Source organism: Tribolium castaneum, chromosome 8 (assembly GCF_031307605.1).
Source record: "Tribolium castaneum strain GA2 chromosome 8, icTriCast1.1, whole genome shotgun sequence".
NCBI lineage: Eukaryota > Metazoa > Arthropoda > Insecta > Coleoptera > Tenebrionidae > Tribolium > Tribolium castaneum.
This window is the reverse complement of record NC_087401.1, coordinates 1,025,574-1,042,092: the sequence shown is the minus strand read 5'-3', so window position 1 is coordinate 1,042,092 and position 16,519 is coordinate 1,025,574. Positions and strand designations below refer to the sequence as shown.

Sequence of the window (16,519 nt, the reverse complement as noted above, 5' to 3'; positions counted from 1 at the left end):
TATAATGTCTATATTAGCAACGTAAGGTTGACGTTTCTCCAAAACTGTCACTTTGTCGCTTTAAAGCGACATAACTGAAAAAAACGCTTGTTCTCCCATTTTGTTTATTTTTTATTATTATTATTATTTTTTTTTTTTTGAAATCAAATGTCCAGTGATTTTTGTAACTAGCTATAGTTACTAGTAACAACGAGTAAACAGAAAATAAATAATTGCCAATTTTAATAAATTGTTACATGGTTTTGTTCTGAATATTATGGTATATTGTTAATACTTGGAGATTCAGAAAAAGTTTTGTGTATGTGTGTTGCGAGCGCAAATTTATATTGTCGATTTTGAGAAAATGCTTCAATCGACAAAGGTACAACTTTGCGCTATTAATAGGTACACTAATAGTTATTATTAATAATTATAAAAAATAAATAGATCAATAGTACTTTCCTCAAAGAAATTAACTAACAATTTATTATAATAAACAAATCTTTTATAGTAGATATCTACCCTAAATGTTTGTTATAAATTCGATTTATAAAACTATATACAAGAGTGGAATGATTAATTTATGGCCTCACATAGAAAACAATAATTTAGCAAAACAATTTTTTGATTACTTTTTACTATAACTACCTTTTTATTACATACACTTGGTTAATCGGGGTTTGGAATCCCATCCATGTGGGTCAATTCTGGTAACTTTTTAAACCAAGTTTTTTAGAGCTGTGATATCTTGAAAATTTTCGTTATATTTTTTCCAGTGTATTTTTTTCTTAAATTGGAAAATAGACTAAAATTTACTTTTTTTAAATTGTCGTATAAAATCTAAAGAATTGCGCTAAAACAGCTCCTTACATTGTTCAGTTTTCGTTTTTCCGGCGAGCTTCTGTGCTCAGAAAATGTGTTTTTGTCAATTTTTTCCCATACCCAAAACTTGATCAAAGATATAATGTGTTTGCTATTTTAAAATTATTAATGCTTGAACTATCTCAGACAACTATTATTTCTAATCTTCCAATATCTTTTTATGACATTTCTACAGGAGAAGCATTCTTAGATTTTCTTGAACTTGATGCATTCTTAAGATTTGTATGGTTTTTTTAAATGTCCAAAATACACTTTCAACCATACTAGGCAATGAAAAAGGTATATCTAATGTATAGAATCTAAGCCACCCATCTCAGCCACTTGACCTGACCTGACCTGACCATACCGTCAGGAGTGAAAGCTTATTCTTTTTCTCCAGGAATTAGCGCCTCCGTTCTTAGATCGTGCACGCTGGTTTCCAAGACATCTTCTGGCCGCCTCCTACGGCAGATGATCTAGGTCCCTCAGCGGGCATTTTTCTACGTCTTTTCGTTTACGAAGAATCAGAGCTTTTCGAACATTGATTTCTTCCTTCTTCCCCCATTTTCTTAGTTTTATAAATCTCCTCTGTAAATTTCTGTACTGTTCTCCAATGCTCATTGTTCTCGAGCATTTTTTCAACTAGATTATCATGTATAAGTTTATTACTTATTTGTAATTCCCACTTCTATCGAATGGCATCGCGTTGATAAAACACATGTTTTCGAAAAACACATGTTCGGCTGTATCTTCCTCGTTGCAGTATACACAGCGGTCATCATCTGCTCGATGCATACGGTGTAGATATGACAGAAAAGCCTTATGTCCTATTAAAAACTGTATTAGGTAGTAATTTACCTGTCTCACAGGTTTTCTCCTTTCCATCTACCGACTTATGTTCGAGATAAGACGATGCGATGCGTCCATTTTCTTTTGGAACTGTTGTCCCATCTGGCTTGCCATGCCGTGATAGATTGCTCTATCACTTTATGCTTGTTGCCTGTTCTATCAAGTACCTTCCTACTGTCTTTAATTTGAAAGGCGATAGAAGCCAGAAGCGACCTCTGCTATTATCTGAGGGGAAATGCTTTTACGCATACCAGACTAGGTCTGGTTATGTGGGACTCGGTCGGTAAATGTGCAAGCCGACAATACCCACTAAAACCCCTCGCGTCACCTTAGGGATCGGAACCATTGGTCCTTCATACCTGAACGCACGCTGGGTAGCCATGCCGGTTTGCATGGCGCCAGAAGAAAAGAAGAGGGCGCTCCGGGGATTCCCCCGAAGTGATCCATTTGATGGAATCTGAAAAGAGCTGCGACAGATAAATGTGGCAATGACATTTGATGCTTACCAGATTCGGAAGATCTGAGTGAGAAGGCATTTTTCGATCACAAGAGAGCCATCCTTGGCCTCTTGCATCTGGACGGACCGTTTTCGTCGTAGTCAACGGCCTCTCGCACCAGGGGGTTCGGGTGGGCTTCCGCCTTCGAAAAGGCTCGCTCGGCGGTCTCACGGAAGAATTCCTCCATCGTCGGCATCTTCGCCTCTCGGTGCAATTGGTTGTTGCGAACAAACCACGGGGCGTTGAATGCTTGACGGAGAAATTTGTTTTGGAAAGTTTGTAACTTATGCATCCGAGTCTTACAGGGCGCGAACGCCCAAGCCACAGAAGCATAAGTCATGGTAGGTCGGATCACTGATTTGTACAACAAGAGCTTGTTGTCAATTGACAACGCGCTCCGCCGACATACGAGAGATCTCAGCATTCCCGTGGCTATCTTACCCTTCGCGAGTGCGTAGTCAAGATGTGGGCCGAAGGAGTTTCCTCTGCACACTTATAAGTTTTTGCTTATATTTCTTCATTTTCAATACCCCTCTCTAATACCCGACCCGACCCGACTCGACTCGACTCGACCCGACCCGACCCGACCCGACCCGACCCGACCCGACCCGACCCGACTTGACCCGACCCGACCCGACCTGATCTGACCTGACCTAACCTGACTTTATCTTCTTAACTCTATACTTGTACTTGTACAATTATTCTCAAACCTTAAACAGATAAATAAAATAATATCTTACTATGATAATTACGTTTAGTCATAGGTATACGGATAGGGAATCAAAAGCTTTGTTCACGATAGCGATCGATGAGCTTGTTCTGGCATTAATTGCATGCACAGTACATATGAGAGAAAAACCTGAACTTTTAGTTACAGGCCGTCGTTCACGGTCGAGAATATAACCTAGATACCGGATCAGTTCAGAACCAGTCCAAACGATCTTCATGTTCATTCGATCAAAGATTTTTAGTTCTAGACTTGCGCAGTTGACGAAAGCGGTTTTGTCTTTGTTACTCTCGTGTTTTGGTGCTTTACTGTCTATTTTATTATTGAGATTTATTTAATATATTACTAAATCGAAATTATTTGTAAAATAACTTTTGTGAATGTGAAAATGAGTAGTTTTTTACATTTTACACTTTTTTGTACCAATGTTTCTCTTTTATAATTTTGTGATAATTTTTTGCGGTTTTCCGATTTTTAAACATTTACTGCATACTTGACAACGGTATATTATTGTTTGTGGTAAACGATAATCCATAGCTGGTTCAGAACCGCACATGCGCTTTAAATGAGTCTTGGACTAATTTAGGATTAGTCCTAAATATCCTACGCAAACAAAGCTAATATTATTAGTACAGAAGCTTTAATATTGGAAAGTAAAAACAAAACAAAAAAATAAATGTAATAGAATTAATAATAACTGATTAAAACAAAAAAAAAGTATTTATATTAAATACTTAATATACTTCCAAATGAAAAATAGTCAAAAAATGACAATTTTATGACAATGCTTAAAATGTTAGTTGCCTGATCTAGAAAATTTACGCATCTTTATTAGCTATAATATCTACAGATAAAGAAAACCATGTTTACTAATTTTTAAAACAATAATGAATTTGTATAAATCTATCTTATTCAAACAAATATTTCTCGATTTTTTAATAAATCACAAAAAAAAACAGTTAGAAACACGTTTGTGCTTAACCAAAACATTACATACTTTTTTTTAATCTAAATGCAAAATAGATTATGATACGCCACGTAAAACGTTTCGAGAATTTAATCTTAGTTATTGTTGAAACATGCAATCAAATATTCGGTTCATATATCAAAAATCATCCAAATTAGTAAAAATAGATTTCTACCAAATTTCTATCTAATTGCGTAGGCAAATAAATAAAAATATTTTAGTGATAATTTTTAAATTATCTTCCAAGTTATAATTATTTTTATTTTATACGCGCGCGCCATTGTCGACATCGAAGGAAAGAGTTTCCTATTATCTAGGTATTATTAATTTATTAAAAAGTACCAATTTATTATTGAGTGCAAGAGAGAGAGAAAGAGACAAACAGACATTAGGTATATCTGTTTTAGTAGAATTTACAATTTGTGAAGTGTCACTTGAAAAAAAGCATCTCATATAAACGAAAGAAGTAAACTACATTGTCATCTGTTGTTGTTGTTGTTGTTGTTGTTGTTGTTGTTGTTGTTGTTGTTCTTTTCTATAATAATTTTGGTTCCAAGTTGAATTTTGGTTTTTACTTTAGGTAAAGAAAAACAAAACAGTAAGATGCAAACAAATAAAACCAAAGTATATTTTAACGTGTATAGGTTGGTAACTAACTACCTACATATTCTTCACTATAACACATTTTTGTGTTTGTGTAAAGTGACAGAATTTGTATTACGTAGGTGGATAGAACTAACTATTGAAATTGAAATTGAAATACAAAATTGATAAGTTTAAAAATAGTTTTCAGTGAATGTTGCTAATAGTTAGAACGTATAGATGACAACGCATTGCAACGAAACGAATCAAATTTGTTTCTATTTAGAAATGCATTTTATTTATAAAATAGAGTATTGTACAATAATGAAACATCGGTAAAGTTATAAGTATACTAAAACAACAAATATTAATAAAATAAACGTTTTTATTGTGACATTTTCTATCATACAACAGTTTACATCAAACGTTTGCATCTTCGAATGTTTTTTGAGATTTCGTTGTTTTTATCAAGACCAAAGTATAGAAAAAACTTTTAGAAAACATAAACAACTATTTTTTTTTTTAATGTTTGCATTCAATGTACCCTAATGACTCCTGGGGCCCGTCATCTTCCAAAAAGTTCCGGTTTCGTAGTTGGTTTCGTTTCGTGCATCGACTGTTTTGAAAGAATTTTTCCGCACAAAAACAAAAGTATTTAAAAAAATTCTTATTGGCATTCGGTAGAGGATAGATTAGACTTTCGACAGACCAAAGACCAACTTTTCACGTTTACCCAGTAAGTATCTGTCGACGACGTCGCAGTTTGATGTTCTCTTTAACCGCGAATAAGTCGTCGGTACGGCGAGCGTCTGTAAGGACGTCACTAGGTCCTGAGAATAGTCGTTTCGTTGATATAAATTTCAGAATATATAGGAAAAATCTTTTTTTCAAAATTGGTTTTGTCGTCGGCTCGAAAACATTGACGATCGTCAAAAAGGAACGATGTCATCACGCCAAAGTCTAGTGTGAGGCCCCGATAATTTTAATGTTGGCGAGCGTGGTGTTTGTTTAGTCCGCGGTCGGGTTTATTTTCTAGGCAATAAAAACTTAGTCGTGGCGCGAAAATATCTTTAGTTTGAGCGCTCGTGTATTCGAATTGTGTTGGTTGGTTCGTTTAGGTTTATATTTACCTACTATATACTACCTATCAAGTATATATCTATTCTGCTGTCATAATAATAATACGAGAATACGAGAAAAAAATGGCAGACGTAGAAAATCAATCCGCATCGGCTAATGCTGCTGCTTCGACGACTTCACCTCAAGTTCATCATCATGCTAAAAAGGAGAAGAAAGCAAAAAATCCTAGAGCCAAACCTTCTCATCCTCCCACTTCCGAGATGGTCAATAACGCTATTAAGGGTTTAAAGGAACGTGGTGGTTCTTCTCTTCAAGCTATAAAAAAATTCGTCGCCGCCAATTACAAGGTAGATGCCGAGAAAGTTGCACCATTTATCAAGAAGTATCTAAAAGGCGCCGTCGCTTCTGGTTCTTTGGTTCAGACGAAAGGTAAGGGAGCTTCTGGATCGTTTAAACTTGCTTCCTCGTCCGCCTCCGGTGGTGGTGCAAAGGCCAGAGCTGCTGCTGCTGCTTCTGCTGCTAGAGCTGCTGCCGCCGCGGCAGCCGCTGCTACTGGCGAAAGAAAGAAAAAATCCTCAGCAGTTTCAAAAGTTAAAAAAAACACTGGAAAACGTTCCGCCGTTTCGGCACCAAAAACCGGTAAGAAACCATCTTCGCCAAAAGCGAAAAAAGTCGCAGCCGAAAAGAAGAGCGTAGCCGTCGCGAAAGCAAAAAAGGCCGCTTCTGTCGGCGCTGAGAAGAAAACAACCGCTGCTTCCTCTACAGGTAGAGCTGTTGCGGCAACAGCTTCATCAAAGCCGAAATCACCTTCGAAAGCAAAGAAATCAAATAAGGCCGGTCCAACGAAGAAACCTAAGGCACCGAAACCAAAAAGCGCCAAGGCTATATCTGCTAAAGCGAAGAAATCTCCTGCTTCTCCTAAAAGAAAGAAGTGAGCTATGGCAATAATCTCATTTGTCGTCGTCTTCGTCGTCGTCGACTACGAACCGATGATGATGATAATGATGATGATGATGATGGTGGTGACGTCCTGGATTATCGACTGTTTAAGGCCGTCGAGGGCATACATAAATGGCCCTTTTCAGGGCCACAAATTAATTTCTATACAAATAAAAAAAAGTTTTCACACCTATCTGCATATACCTAAATCGAAATATAATTATTAATTTATACAAACAAACAAACGATAATGTCTGTAGGGTGTCGGCGCTAAAAACGCATTATCCCTCCTCACCTACCTAACCACTTTTATGACTTTATTCGATATTTAACTTTACTCATTTTTATGGTACCTACTTAAATAAATTAAATTCTTTTGATGCCGCCGCCGTTCTTGAAGTACCGATCAATTAAAACGATTTGTTTACCTACCCTTAACCAGAGCGAACAATCATAAATAAAAGCATCATTGTTTTTATTGTTTGACAGAGTTTAAAATTCATTATGATCCGCGTACTATTACTTTAATTACTGTCAATATTGCGAAACATTTTCATTTGTAAACAATTTTGTGGTTCTGAAAAGAACCGTTTTTTTTTTTTGTTTATTTTTTCATTTTAAGCTCGTTCTCCTCGAATACGTCTTGCCAGTTGGATGTCTTTAGGCATGATGGTGACGCGTTTTGCATGGATGGCACATAAATTTGTATCTTCAAAAAGTCCGACAAGATACGCTTCACTCGCTTCTTGGAGTGCCATAACGGCAGAACTTTGGAAACGAAGATCGGTCTTGAAATCCTGGGCTATTTCCCTGACCAAGCGTTGGAAGGGCAATTTACGAATCAACAGTTCGGTGCTTTTCTGATAACGACGAATTTCACGCAGTGCCACTGTACCGGGCCTGTAGCGATGAGGTTTTTTCACTCCTCCAGTGGCGGGTGCGCTTTTTCTTGCTGCCTTAGTGGCAAGCTGTTTTCGTGGAGCTTTTCCACCGGTCGATTTACGAGCAGTTTGTTTGGTACGGGCCATTTTTTTGACTACTTCTTTATCCCTCAACTACACATACACACACATAAACACCTACGTACGTCACTAACAACGGCGACGGTTCATATGACCCTGCAACAAAATTTTTCGCCGTATTTTATTAACTAGGGTGACACTATGCGTTATCTGATTGGTCAAAAAAGTAACTTAAGAGGCGGAGCGAAACTAAACTATAAAATGAGTTGACTAATCTGGCGAGCAGGTAGTTGTTTTCGACGAAGCAGTCAAATCTGTGTCGTTTTCTTTTGTGAAACAAAGCTTAATTTGAATCAATAATCATTCAAAATGACCGGTCGTGGCAAAGGTGGAAAGGGATTGGGAAAAGGTGGAGCAAAACGTCATCGTAAAGTTTTACGTGATAACATCCAGGGCATCACGAAGCCCGCGATCAGAAGATTGGCACGTCGTGGAGGAGTGAAACGTATCTCCGGTCTCATTTACGAAGAAACCAGAGGTGTCCTGAAGGTATTCCTCGAAAACGTCATTCGTGATGCCGTCACCTACACCGAACACGCAAAACGTAAAACCGTCACCGCCATGGATGTCGTTTACGCTTTGAAGCGTCAAGGGCGTTACACTTTACGGTTTTGGCGGTTAAGTTTTTTTTATAACCTATGTTTTATCTATGAGACTACGAGGCGACGACAATACCGGTATACCAGCATTGTTTGGTTTTTATGTTTCTTCCTCATCGTTAGTTACATCAATCTACTCTCTACTATTCATCGCATTTTAATTTTCGACGAAAAAAAAACGGTTCTTTTCAGAACCACAAAAATATTTCTAAACAAATGAAAAAAGTACGTATCACAAGGCTCTCAGTTAAACCACCAGTATAATAAATGTTTGATTTCCAAACTGTTTTTATATTTCTAGGAAATGTAACAAATAAAGTTGTGTGGTTTTTATGACTTTGTTGTTTAATCAATCGTATGCTTTTCCTTAAAGGGATGAATTTTGACTTTTCAGAGATAAATAATAATTACCACTAAAGAAAGAAAACATCAAAGCCTAACCGATATACATGGATTAGCTAGCCCCCCACCGGCGCGGCGTGTAGCTCGCCGTCTAGGAGAGGCAATAAAAATTTACCTGCTTTTAAACTATTAAGAAAATAAAACATCTTGAGTGCTCTTTTTTTTTTAAATCGTGCAATAAATTTTTGCCAAGTTTTATGTAACTTTAAGTAGGTATGTTTATTTACTCTTTAAAAAAAGTTTGTGATTCTTTTTTTTATTTGTTAAAAAAATGATGGCCCTGAGAAGGGCCGATATTATTATTTTTTTGTAGCTTGCTGCTTCTCACAGCAACTAGAGAGACAACAGTTAGCTGTTTATGGTTTCTTTTCGGTTTTTTTCGGCAAAAGGACCGCCTGGATGTTGGGTAAAACACCACCTTGAGCGATTGTCACACCGGAAAGGAGCTTGTTTAATTCTTCGTCATTTCTGATGGCCAATTGAAGATGACGTGGAATAATACGAGTTTTTTTGTTGTCACGAGCAGCATTTCCAGCCAATTCAAGAACTTCAGCGGCAAGATATTCCATCACAGCCGCCAAATAAACTGGAGCACCGGCACCGACTCGTTCGGCGTAATTACCTTTACGAAGTAAACGATGTATTCTTCCAACAGGAAACTGAAGACCGGCCCTGCTCGAACGAGACTTGGCTTTTCCTTTTACCTTTCCTCCTTTTCCACGTCCAGACATGTTGATATGATGGTGGTTTTCGTAGTTTATGGAAAAGTCAAAATAAACTATAAGAATATGCTGCGCGTATAACTTGTATGCTACAACTGCGACTGCGAATGACTAAAGTTGCGTTTCTGGCTTCGTATTTATACGGTTACTTATAGAGAAGTCGTATTTCTGACTGGATGATTATACTAAAAGGTGGGGTCTTGATTCGGAGTAAATTCGTATATAAAACATTTTTAACAAGTAGTGCACCATCAGTTCCTTTCGCGTTCTCGAGGTGAACACATCGAGTCTCTGCGCTGACTCTGATCGCTCAGCCACTCGATTGTTTGCTAAGTGAAGTGACAGTGATATCCAAAGTGATAAATTGCAAAAGTTTCCACAATGGAGAACGAGCGTCGGCTCCGCTCCAAGGGCCCGGTGAAACACTCACCAAAAAAACCCCTCAACCTACCCACTTCACTTCCGTCTTCTGCAAACTCTCCAAAAACGCTTCCCCAAAACAAACCCATTCCGTCCCTTATGGACAAAAAAATTTTGCCACCCCCACAAACTCACGCCACTACATTAAAATCCACAAAACACACCCAACAACGTTCACGCACACCCTCACCATCAAACTCCGAAACATCAGCATCCTTTTCGTCTACCACTTCGGAAAAATCGTCTTCAACTACCACTTCAAAAAAACTCTCATTTCGCTACTCAATCCAAAACATCCCTGCCCCACTCGCCACTCAAAAAAGCTTTTACTCTCACCTCATTTCACTCGGCCTCCACCAAATTGACTCTCTAAAAGTCAATTACAACAAATCCGCTCTTCTTGTTCTTTCCAGGCAACTTACCCCTAACCAAATTTCAACGCTTCAAGCTGGCTTCCCTGGCTCGAAAATCCAGTTCAAACTCTTAAACCCCACACGCCTCCTACCCCAAATCGATCCCAAACCCATCACTTTTTCCATCGTTGTCAGAGACGTCAGCTCTGACATCGAACCCCAAGACGTCATTTCAGCCCTGAATAATTTCCACATTCAAAAAGTTTGGCGCATCATTTCCGCCAAAACCAACAAACCAACTCCTCTCATGCGTATCGTGACACCGGACAAAACGGCGATCGACACACTCCTGTCAAATGGCCTTTCACTTTTCGGCCACGTTCACCCCTGCGAGCCGTCGCACCCCCCAAAACCAGCCCCTCTCCAGTGCGCCAAGTGCTTCACATTTGGCCATTCTTTTTCCCAATGCCCCAACAAGCCCATCTGCCCCACTTGCCCCGACAATCATCGGTCAAAACCGTGCCCTTCCGCAGTTTCAAACCCCAAATGCCCCAAATGCCAGGGGAATCACCCCGCTTGGTCCCGAGATTGCCCCCAATTTATCAAACCCTCCCAAATGACCCCAGAAACCCCCGTCGTTCCCATCAAAATCGTTGACAAGGAATTCGATCCCGAAAATTCTGACGACGACTCCGACGAGCGCGAACCCTTCGTTTCTGCCCGTCAATTCCTACGCTTCATCACAAAAACCCTTTTTGACCTTTTTCCGTTCGAGAAACAGAAAATCCAATCTGTTCTCGAACATTCCGCTCGCGCTTGTCTCCGACGCGATCTAAAAATCTCACACTCATCAAACAAAATTCACTTCACTTTTGGATAAATCCACCATTTCGGTGAATCCTTCTGGCCCCCGTTTCAAAAATGGCTTCTCTGAATTTCGCCACAGTCAATACGGGAGGGATTTCTCGTAAATTTGCCTCCTTGAGACATTTTCTACACATCGACCAAATTCACATCGCAGCAATCACAGAGACACAATCCAAACGACCCGTAAACATCACAGGCTTCCACTCCTACAACAAACCCAGCCCCACAACCCGAGCCAAACACGGCGTCACACTTCTTGTCTCAACTTCACTCGCTTCATCTCAACACATCTTACCCCCTCATCTTGACCACCTTCAAGCCGTTGCAGCCACCATTCACATTAACAATTTAAACATTCTGTTTATTTGTTATTACAATCCTCCTCTCGAAACCGTCAGTACCCAACTCCTCGATTACACTTCCACATTCAGACACGCAGTCATTCTCGGAGACTTCAACGCTCGACACACCGATTTTGGTGACACAATTTCAAACACAAACGGCAGACACCTCACACGCTCTCTCAACACTCTTCCTCTTTGTCGTCTTCGAAACCAATTTCCCACACTCATCAATCACGTTGGCACATCGATCGTAGACCACATCATTGTGACCGATAATCTCACACACATCACAAACACAGACTCTTTCATTGGCACCACAGTCACCTCCGATCATCTCCCTCTTGTCTCAAACTTCACACTTCAAGGCCCCCAACCGCGACCCACGCACATCCCCATTTTCGATTTCAACAACACAAACTGGACCGACTTTCAAAATTACATCACAAACAACCTCCCACACATTGACGACACACTTGACCCCAACACCATTGACACACAAGTAACACAACTAACACAACTCATCAAACAAGCTCAAACACTTTTTGTACCCATCAAACACATTCCAACAAATCGCAAACCATTGCCCCCTCAAATCCTTGCCCTCATCCGAGTCAAACGCCGAATTTATCGCGAATTCGTGCAAACCAGATCTCCAGTCCTCAAAACTGTCTTTAACCGTCTCAATGCACAAATAAGACGTGACATCAACCAATTTCGTCTTGCCCACTGGTCAAACAGTTGTAGCTCCCTCGATTACCGAGACGGTAAAAAGTTTTGGGACAAATTCAATTCACTCACAGGCCGAAAATCTCACCCCATCCACCATTTGTCAGTCAACAACACCATTTTTAACACCCCACAAGACAAAGCAAATTGTTTTGCTGCTACCCTCCAAAACATCCACCAAGTCCCCAATGACCCACATTTCAACCAACACTTTTTTAACACAGTCACTAACAACACTCTCCGTTTCAGGCAAAACCTCCCCCGACTTGACTACGACGCTGACCTCGACCCAGACCCCGACCCAGACATTCCACCCGACAACCCGGACTTGACCGCTCCAACCACCGACGACGAGATCAAAGCCCTCATTATCCGGCTGAAGAACTCGAAAGCCCCAGGACCAGACCAGATCAAACCCATTCTTCTCAAACATCTCCCTGACACAGCCATCACATCCATCACCACAATTTACAATTCTTGCTTCAATTCCGGTCACTTTCCAACCCCATGGAAAGAAGCCAACACCATCATGATTCCCAAGCCCAACAAAGACCCCAACAACCCACTTTCTTATCGTCCCATCTCTCTCCTCAACATTCTGGGAAAAATCTTCGAAACAATTCTTGCCTCTCGTCTCCGACACACTCTCGAAGAAAACAACCTACTGCCCCCTGAACAATTCGGTTTTCGCCCCCATCGCTCCACTTCCGACCCCACTTTCGAACTCTTCACCGACTCAACCCGGAGTGCCAATCTCGGCCAGTGCACACTAGCCGTCTTCTTGGACGTCGAACGTGCATTTGACCGTGTTTGGCACGATGGTCTCATCCAAAAATTTCTTTCCCACAACATCAACCTCAACTTCATCAAATTAATCGACTCTTTTCTCTCAAACCGCTCCTGCAAAGTCAAAGTCCAAAATTCCTTTTCTTATCCCGTCCCCCTTCTCTCCGGGGTCCCTCAAGGCTCCGTTCTGTCGCCCATTCTTTACATTTTTTACAGTTCTGATTTTCCTGTTTCAGATCTTCACCAGACCAAAACCCGCTTCTTCGCCGACGACACCGCCCTCTGGACATCCCGGACCACCGCCGCCTCAGCCTCCAGGACCCTGCAGCCCCTCCTCAACCAGATCTCCACATGGACTCGCAAGTGGAGAGTGAAGATCAACCCCACAAAATCCACCGCCATCCTCTTCAAACACCCCAACCTCACACGAAACAAGAAATTCGACCCACGCGACATCACCATCACACTCGACAACACACCCATCGACCTTGTGCCATCCACAAGGTACCTAGGAATCACCTACACACACACATGCTCACTCGACACCGACCTCCAGAACACGCTCAAGAAAGTCCGCAACCGATCCAACCTCCTCCGCCATCTCATGGGAAACTTCCAAGGGTGCCATTCCCGCACTCTTCTCCACACCTACAACACATTCATCCGACCCGTCATCGAGTACCGAGCCCCCATCTACGCATCTCTCCCACACACCAAGACACATCGCATTGCCACATGCGAACGACAAATCCTTCGCCGAATTCACCGCCTCGACCGCTTCCACGCCAGCAATTCCCTCCACCAGGTCACAAACACCACCCCCATCACAGACCGTCTTCACAAACTCCAACAAAACTACATCAAACGCACACTCAACAACAACAACACAATTGCCCAAAACACACTCAACACTTCACATAAGTTTCTCACACGCGACAACACTCTTCGCAACCGAGTCCCCCGGATCCCCAGAAGAAAACTGCCCCATCCACCCACGGCGCTTCTCTCAGCGCTGTACCCCGACCTGCCCGACAATCTTCAACTTCTCGTTGAAGAGACGCCCCTCACAATGAGACGCCACTGACGACACCGACAAGACACCCACGACGACATCCACATCCACAGCTTCCTACGAGCCCCAAACTTCTCACTCTTTCACTCACCACCCGACGACACACACACTCCCACACAACATTCATCCATTTCCTTGACTGAAGAGGCCAAAAGCCTAAAACAGTCCGGACTCGTAGATTAAGTTGTAAATATCTTGTATATATTTTATCAAAATCCCTTTTGAAATGTAATTTATTTTGAATAAACGTATTTTGAATTGAATTGAATTGAATAGTGCACCATGATTTTAACTTGAACTTTCAAGTTGACAGGTATATTTTGTGTTCGTTGTGCGTATTACAGTTCGTTTGTGTCGTGTTTTTTTTTTCTTTATTAAGATTAGAAATATTAAAAAATATGCCACCAAAGACAAGCGGTAAAGCAGCGAAAAAGGCTGGAAAAGCTCAAAAGAATATTTCGAAGAGCGACAAGAAAAAGAAGCGCAGGAGGAAGGAAAGCTATGCAATCTATATTTATAAGGTATTGAAGCAAGTACACCCCGATACCGGTATTTCGAGCAAGGCGATGAGCATCATGAACAGTTTCGTTAATGATATCTTTGAACGGATCGCCGCTGAAGCTTCTCGTCTTGCGCATTACAACAAGCGTTCGACGATTACGAGCCGGGAAATTCAAACAGCGGTTCGTCTCTTGTTGCCTGGTGAATTGGCAAAGCACGCAGTCTCTGAAGGTACCAAAGCCGTCACCAAATACACAAGTTCAAAATAGAGAAGTTTTTTCTTTCATCGTTTAAAAAGAAGAAAAAAATGAAATCGGTTCTTTTCAGAACCACAATTAACATTTAAAAGTAAATAAAATTTGTTTCATTAAGTAAAAAATAAATCTAATGACCGACCACTCAAATCTAGATTTTTTTTTATCAATCGAAGCTCTTTTTAAATTAAATTTAAAATGAAACAGCAAAAACAAATTACATCGGTAAAAGTGCGACGCAAAAGAAATCAAGAAATAGCAGGAAAGTAACATCTCGGATTAATCAAATTCTTAACTCTCTTTAGTGTTTCTTCTATATGTCTTAATTTCATTTTTTTTAGTTATTACATTACAAACAATACTACATATTCTGATACGAATTCAATTTCACCTGAGGAATCGGAACCATTGGTTCTTCATTCCTGAACGCACCCTGGGCAGCCATGCCATGCCGTGTTGCCTTAGAAAAAAAAGAAGACGGCGCTCCGGGTTTTCCCCCGAAGTTATCCATTTGATGGAATCTGAAAGGAGCAGCGACGAACTCTTAAATTAGAAATTTAAAAAATATTTATAACATTCTCTCGTTTGTACATCCTTTTTAGTTTAATATTTAGTATTATATTTGGGTGCATAATTAAGACGCGGATTTCTTAAAATAAGTATAAGTTGTTGTGCTGTCATTTATAATTATTACATATTATAATGTCTATATTAGCAACGTAAGGTTGACGTTTCTCCAAAACTGTCACTTTGTCGCTTTAAAGCGACATAACTGAAAAAAACGCTTGTTCTCCCATTTTGTTTATTTTTTATTATTATTATTATTTTTTTTTTTTTGAAATCAAATGTCCAGTGATTTTTGTAACTAGCTATAGTTACTAGTAACAACGAGTAAACAGAAAATAAATAATTGCCAATTTTAATAAATTGTTACATGGTTTTGTTCTGAATATTATGGTATATTGTTAATACTTGGAGATTCAGAAAAAGTTTTGTGTATGTGTGTTGCGAGCGCAAATTTATATTGTCGATTTTGAGAAAATGCTTCAATCGACAAAGGTACAACTTTGCGCTATTAATAGGTACACTAATAGTTATTATTAATAATTATAAAAAATAAATAGATCAATAGTACTTTCCTCAAAGAAATTAACTAACAATTTATTATAATAAACAAATCTTTTATAGTAGATATCTACCCTAAATGTTTGTTATAAATTCGATTTATAAAACTATATACAAGAGTGGAATGATTAATTTATGGCCTCACATAGAAAACAATAATTTAGCAAAACAATTTTTTGATTACTTTTTACTATAACTACCTTTTTATTACATACACTTGGTTAATCGGGGTTTGGAATCCCATCCATGTGGGTCAATTCTGGTAACTTTTTAAACCAAGTTTTTTAGAGCTGTGATATCTTGAAAATTTTCGTTATATTTTTTCCAGTGTATTTTTTTCTTAAATTGGAAAATAGACTAAAATTTACTTTTTTTAAATTGTCGTATAAAATCTAAAGAATTGCGCTAAAACAGCTCCTTACATTGTTCAGTTTTCGTTTTTCCGGCGAGCTTCTGTGCTCAGAAAATGTGTTTTTGTCAATTTTTTCCCATACCCAAAACTTGATCAAAGATATAATGTGTTTGCTATTTTAAAATTATTAATGCTTGAACTATCTCAGACAACTATTATTTCTAATCTTCCAATATCTTTTTATGACATTTCTACAGGAGAAGCATTCTTAGATTTTCTTGAACTTGATGCATTCTTAAGATTTGTATGGTTTTTTTAAATGTCCAAAATACACTTTCAACCATACTAGGCAATGAAAAAGGTATATCTAATGTATAGAATCTAAGCCACCCATCTCAGCCACTTGACCTGACCTGACCTGACCATACCGTCAGGAGTGAAAGCTTATTCTTTTTCTCCAGGAATTAGCGCCTCCGTTCTTAGATCGTGCACG

General features: G+C 39.5%; 1 protein-coding gene across 1 annotated transcript; it reads left to right on the top strand.

Moving 5' to 3' along the window:
• Positions 1–7,733: 7,733 nt before the first annotated feature.
• LOC135266895 (histone H4-like) lies at positions 7,734–8,305 on the top strand. Its single transcript, XM_064358337.1, is given in 2 exon segments — positions 7,734–8,100; positions 8,102–8,305. Coding segments are annotated over 2 exon segments (312 nt in total). The 5' UTR covers positions 7,734–7,812; the 3' UTR covers positions 8,126–8,305.
• Positions 8,306–16,519: the final 8,214 nt, after the last annotated feature.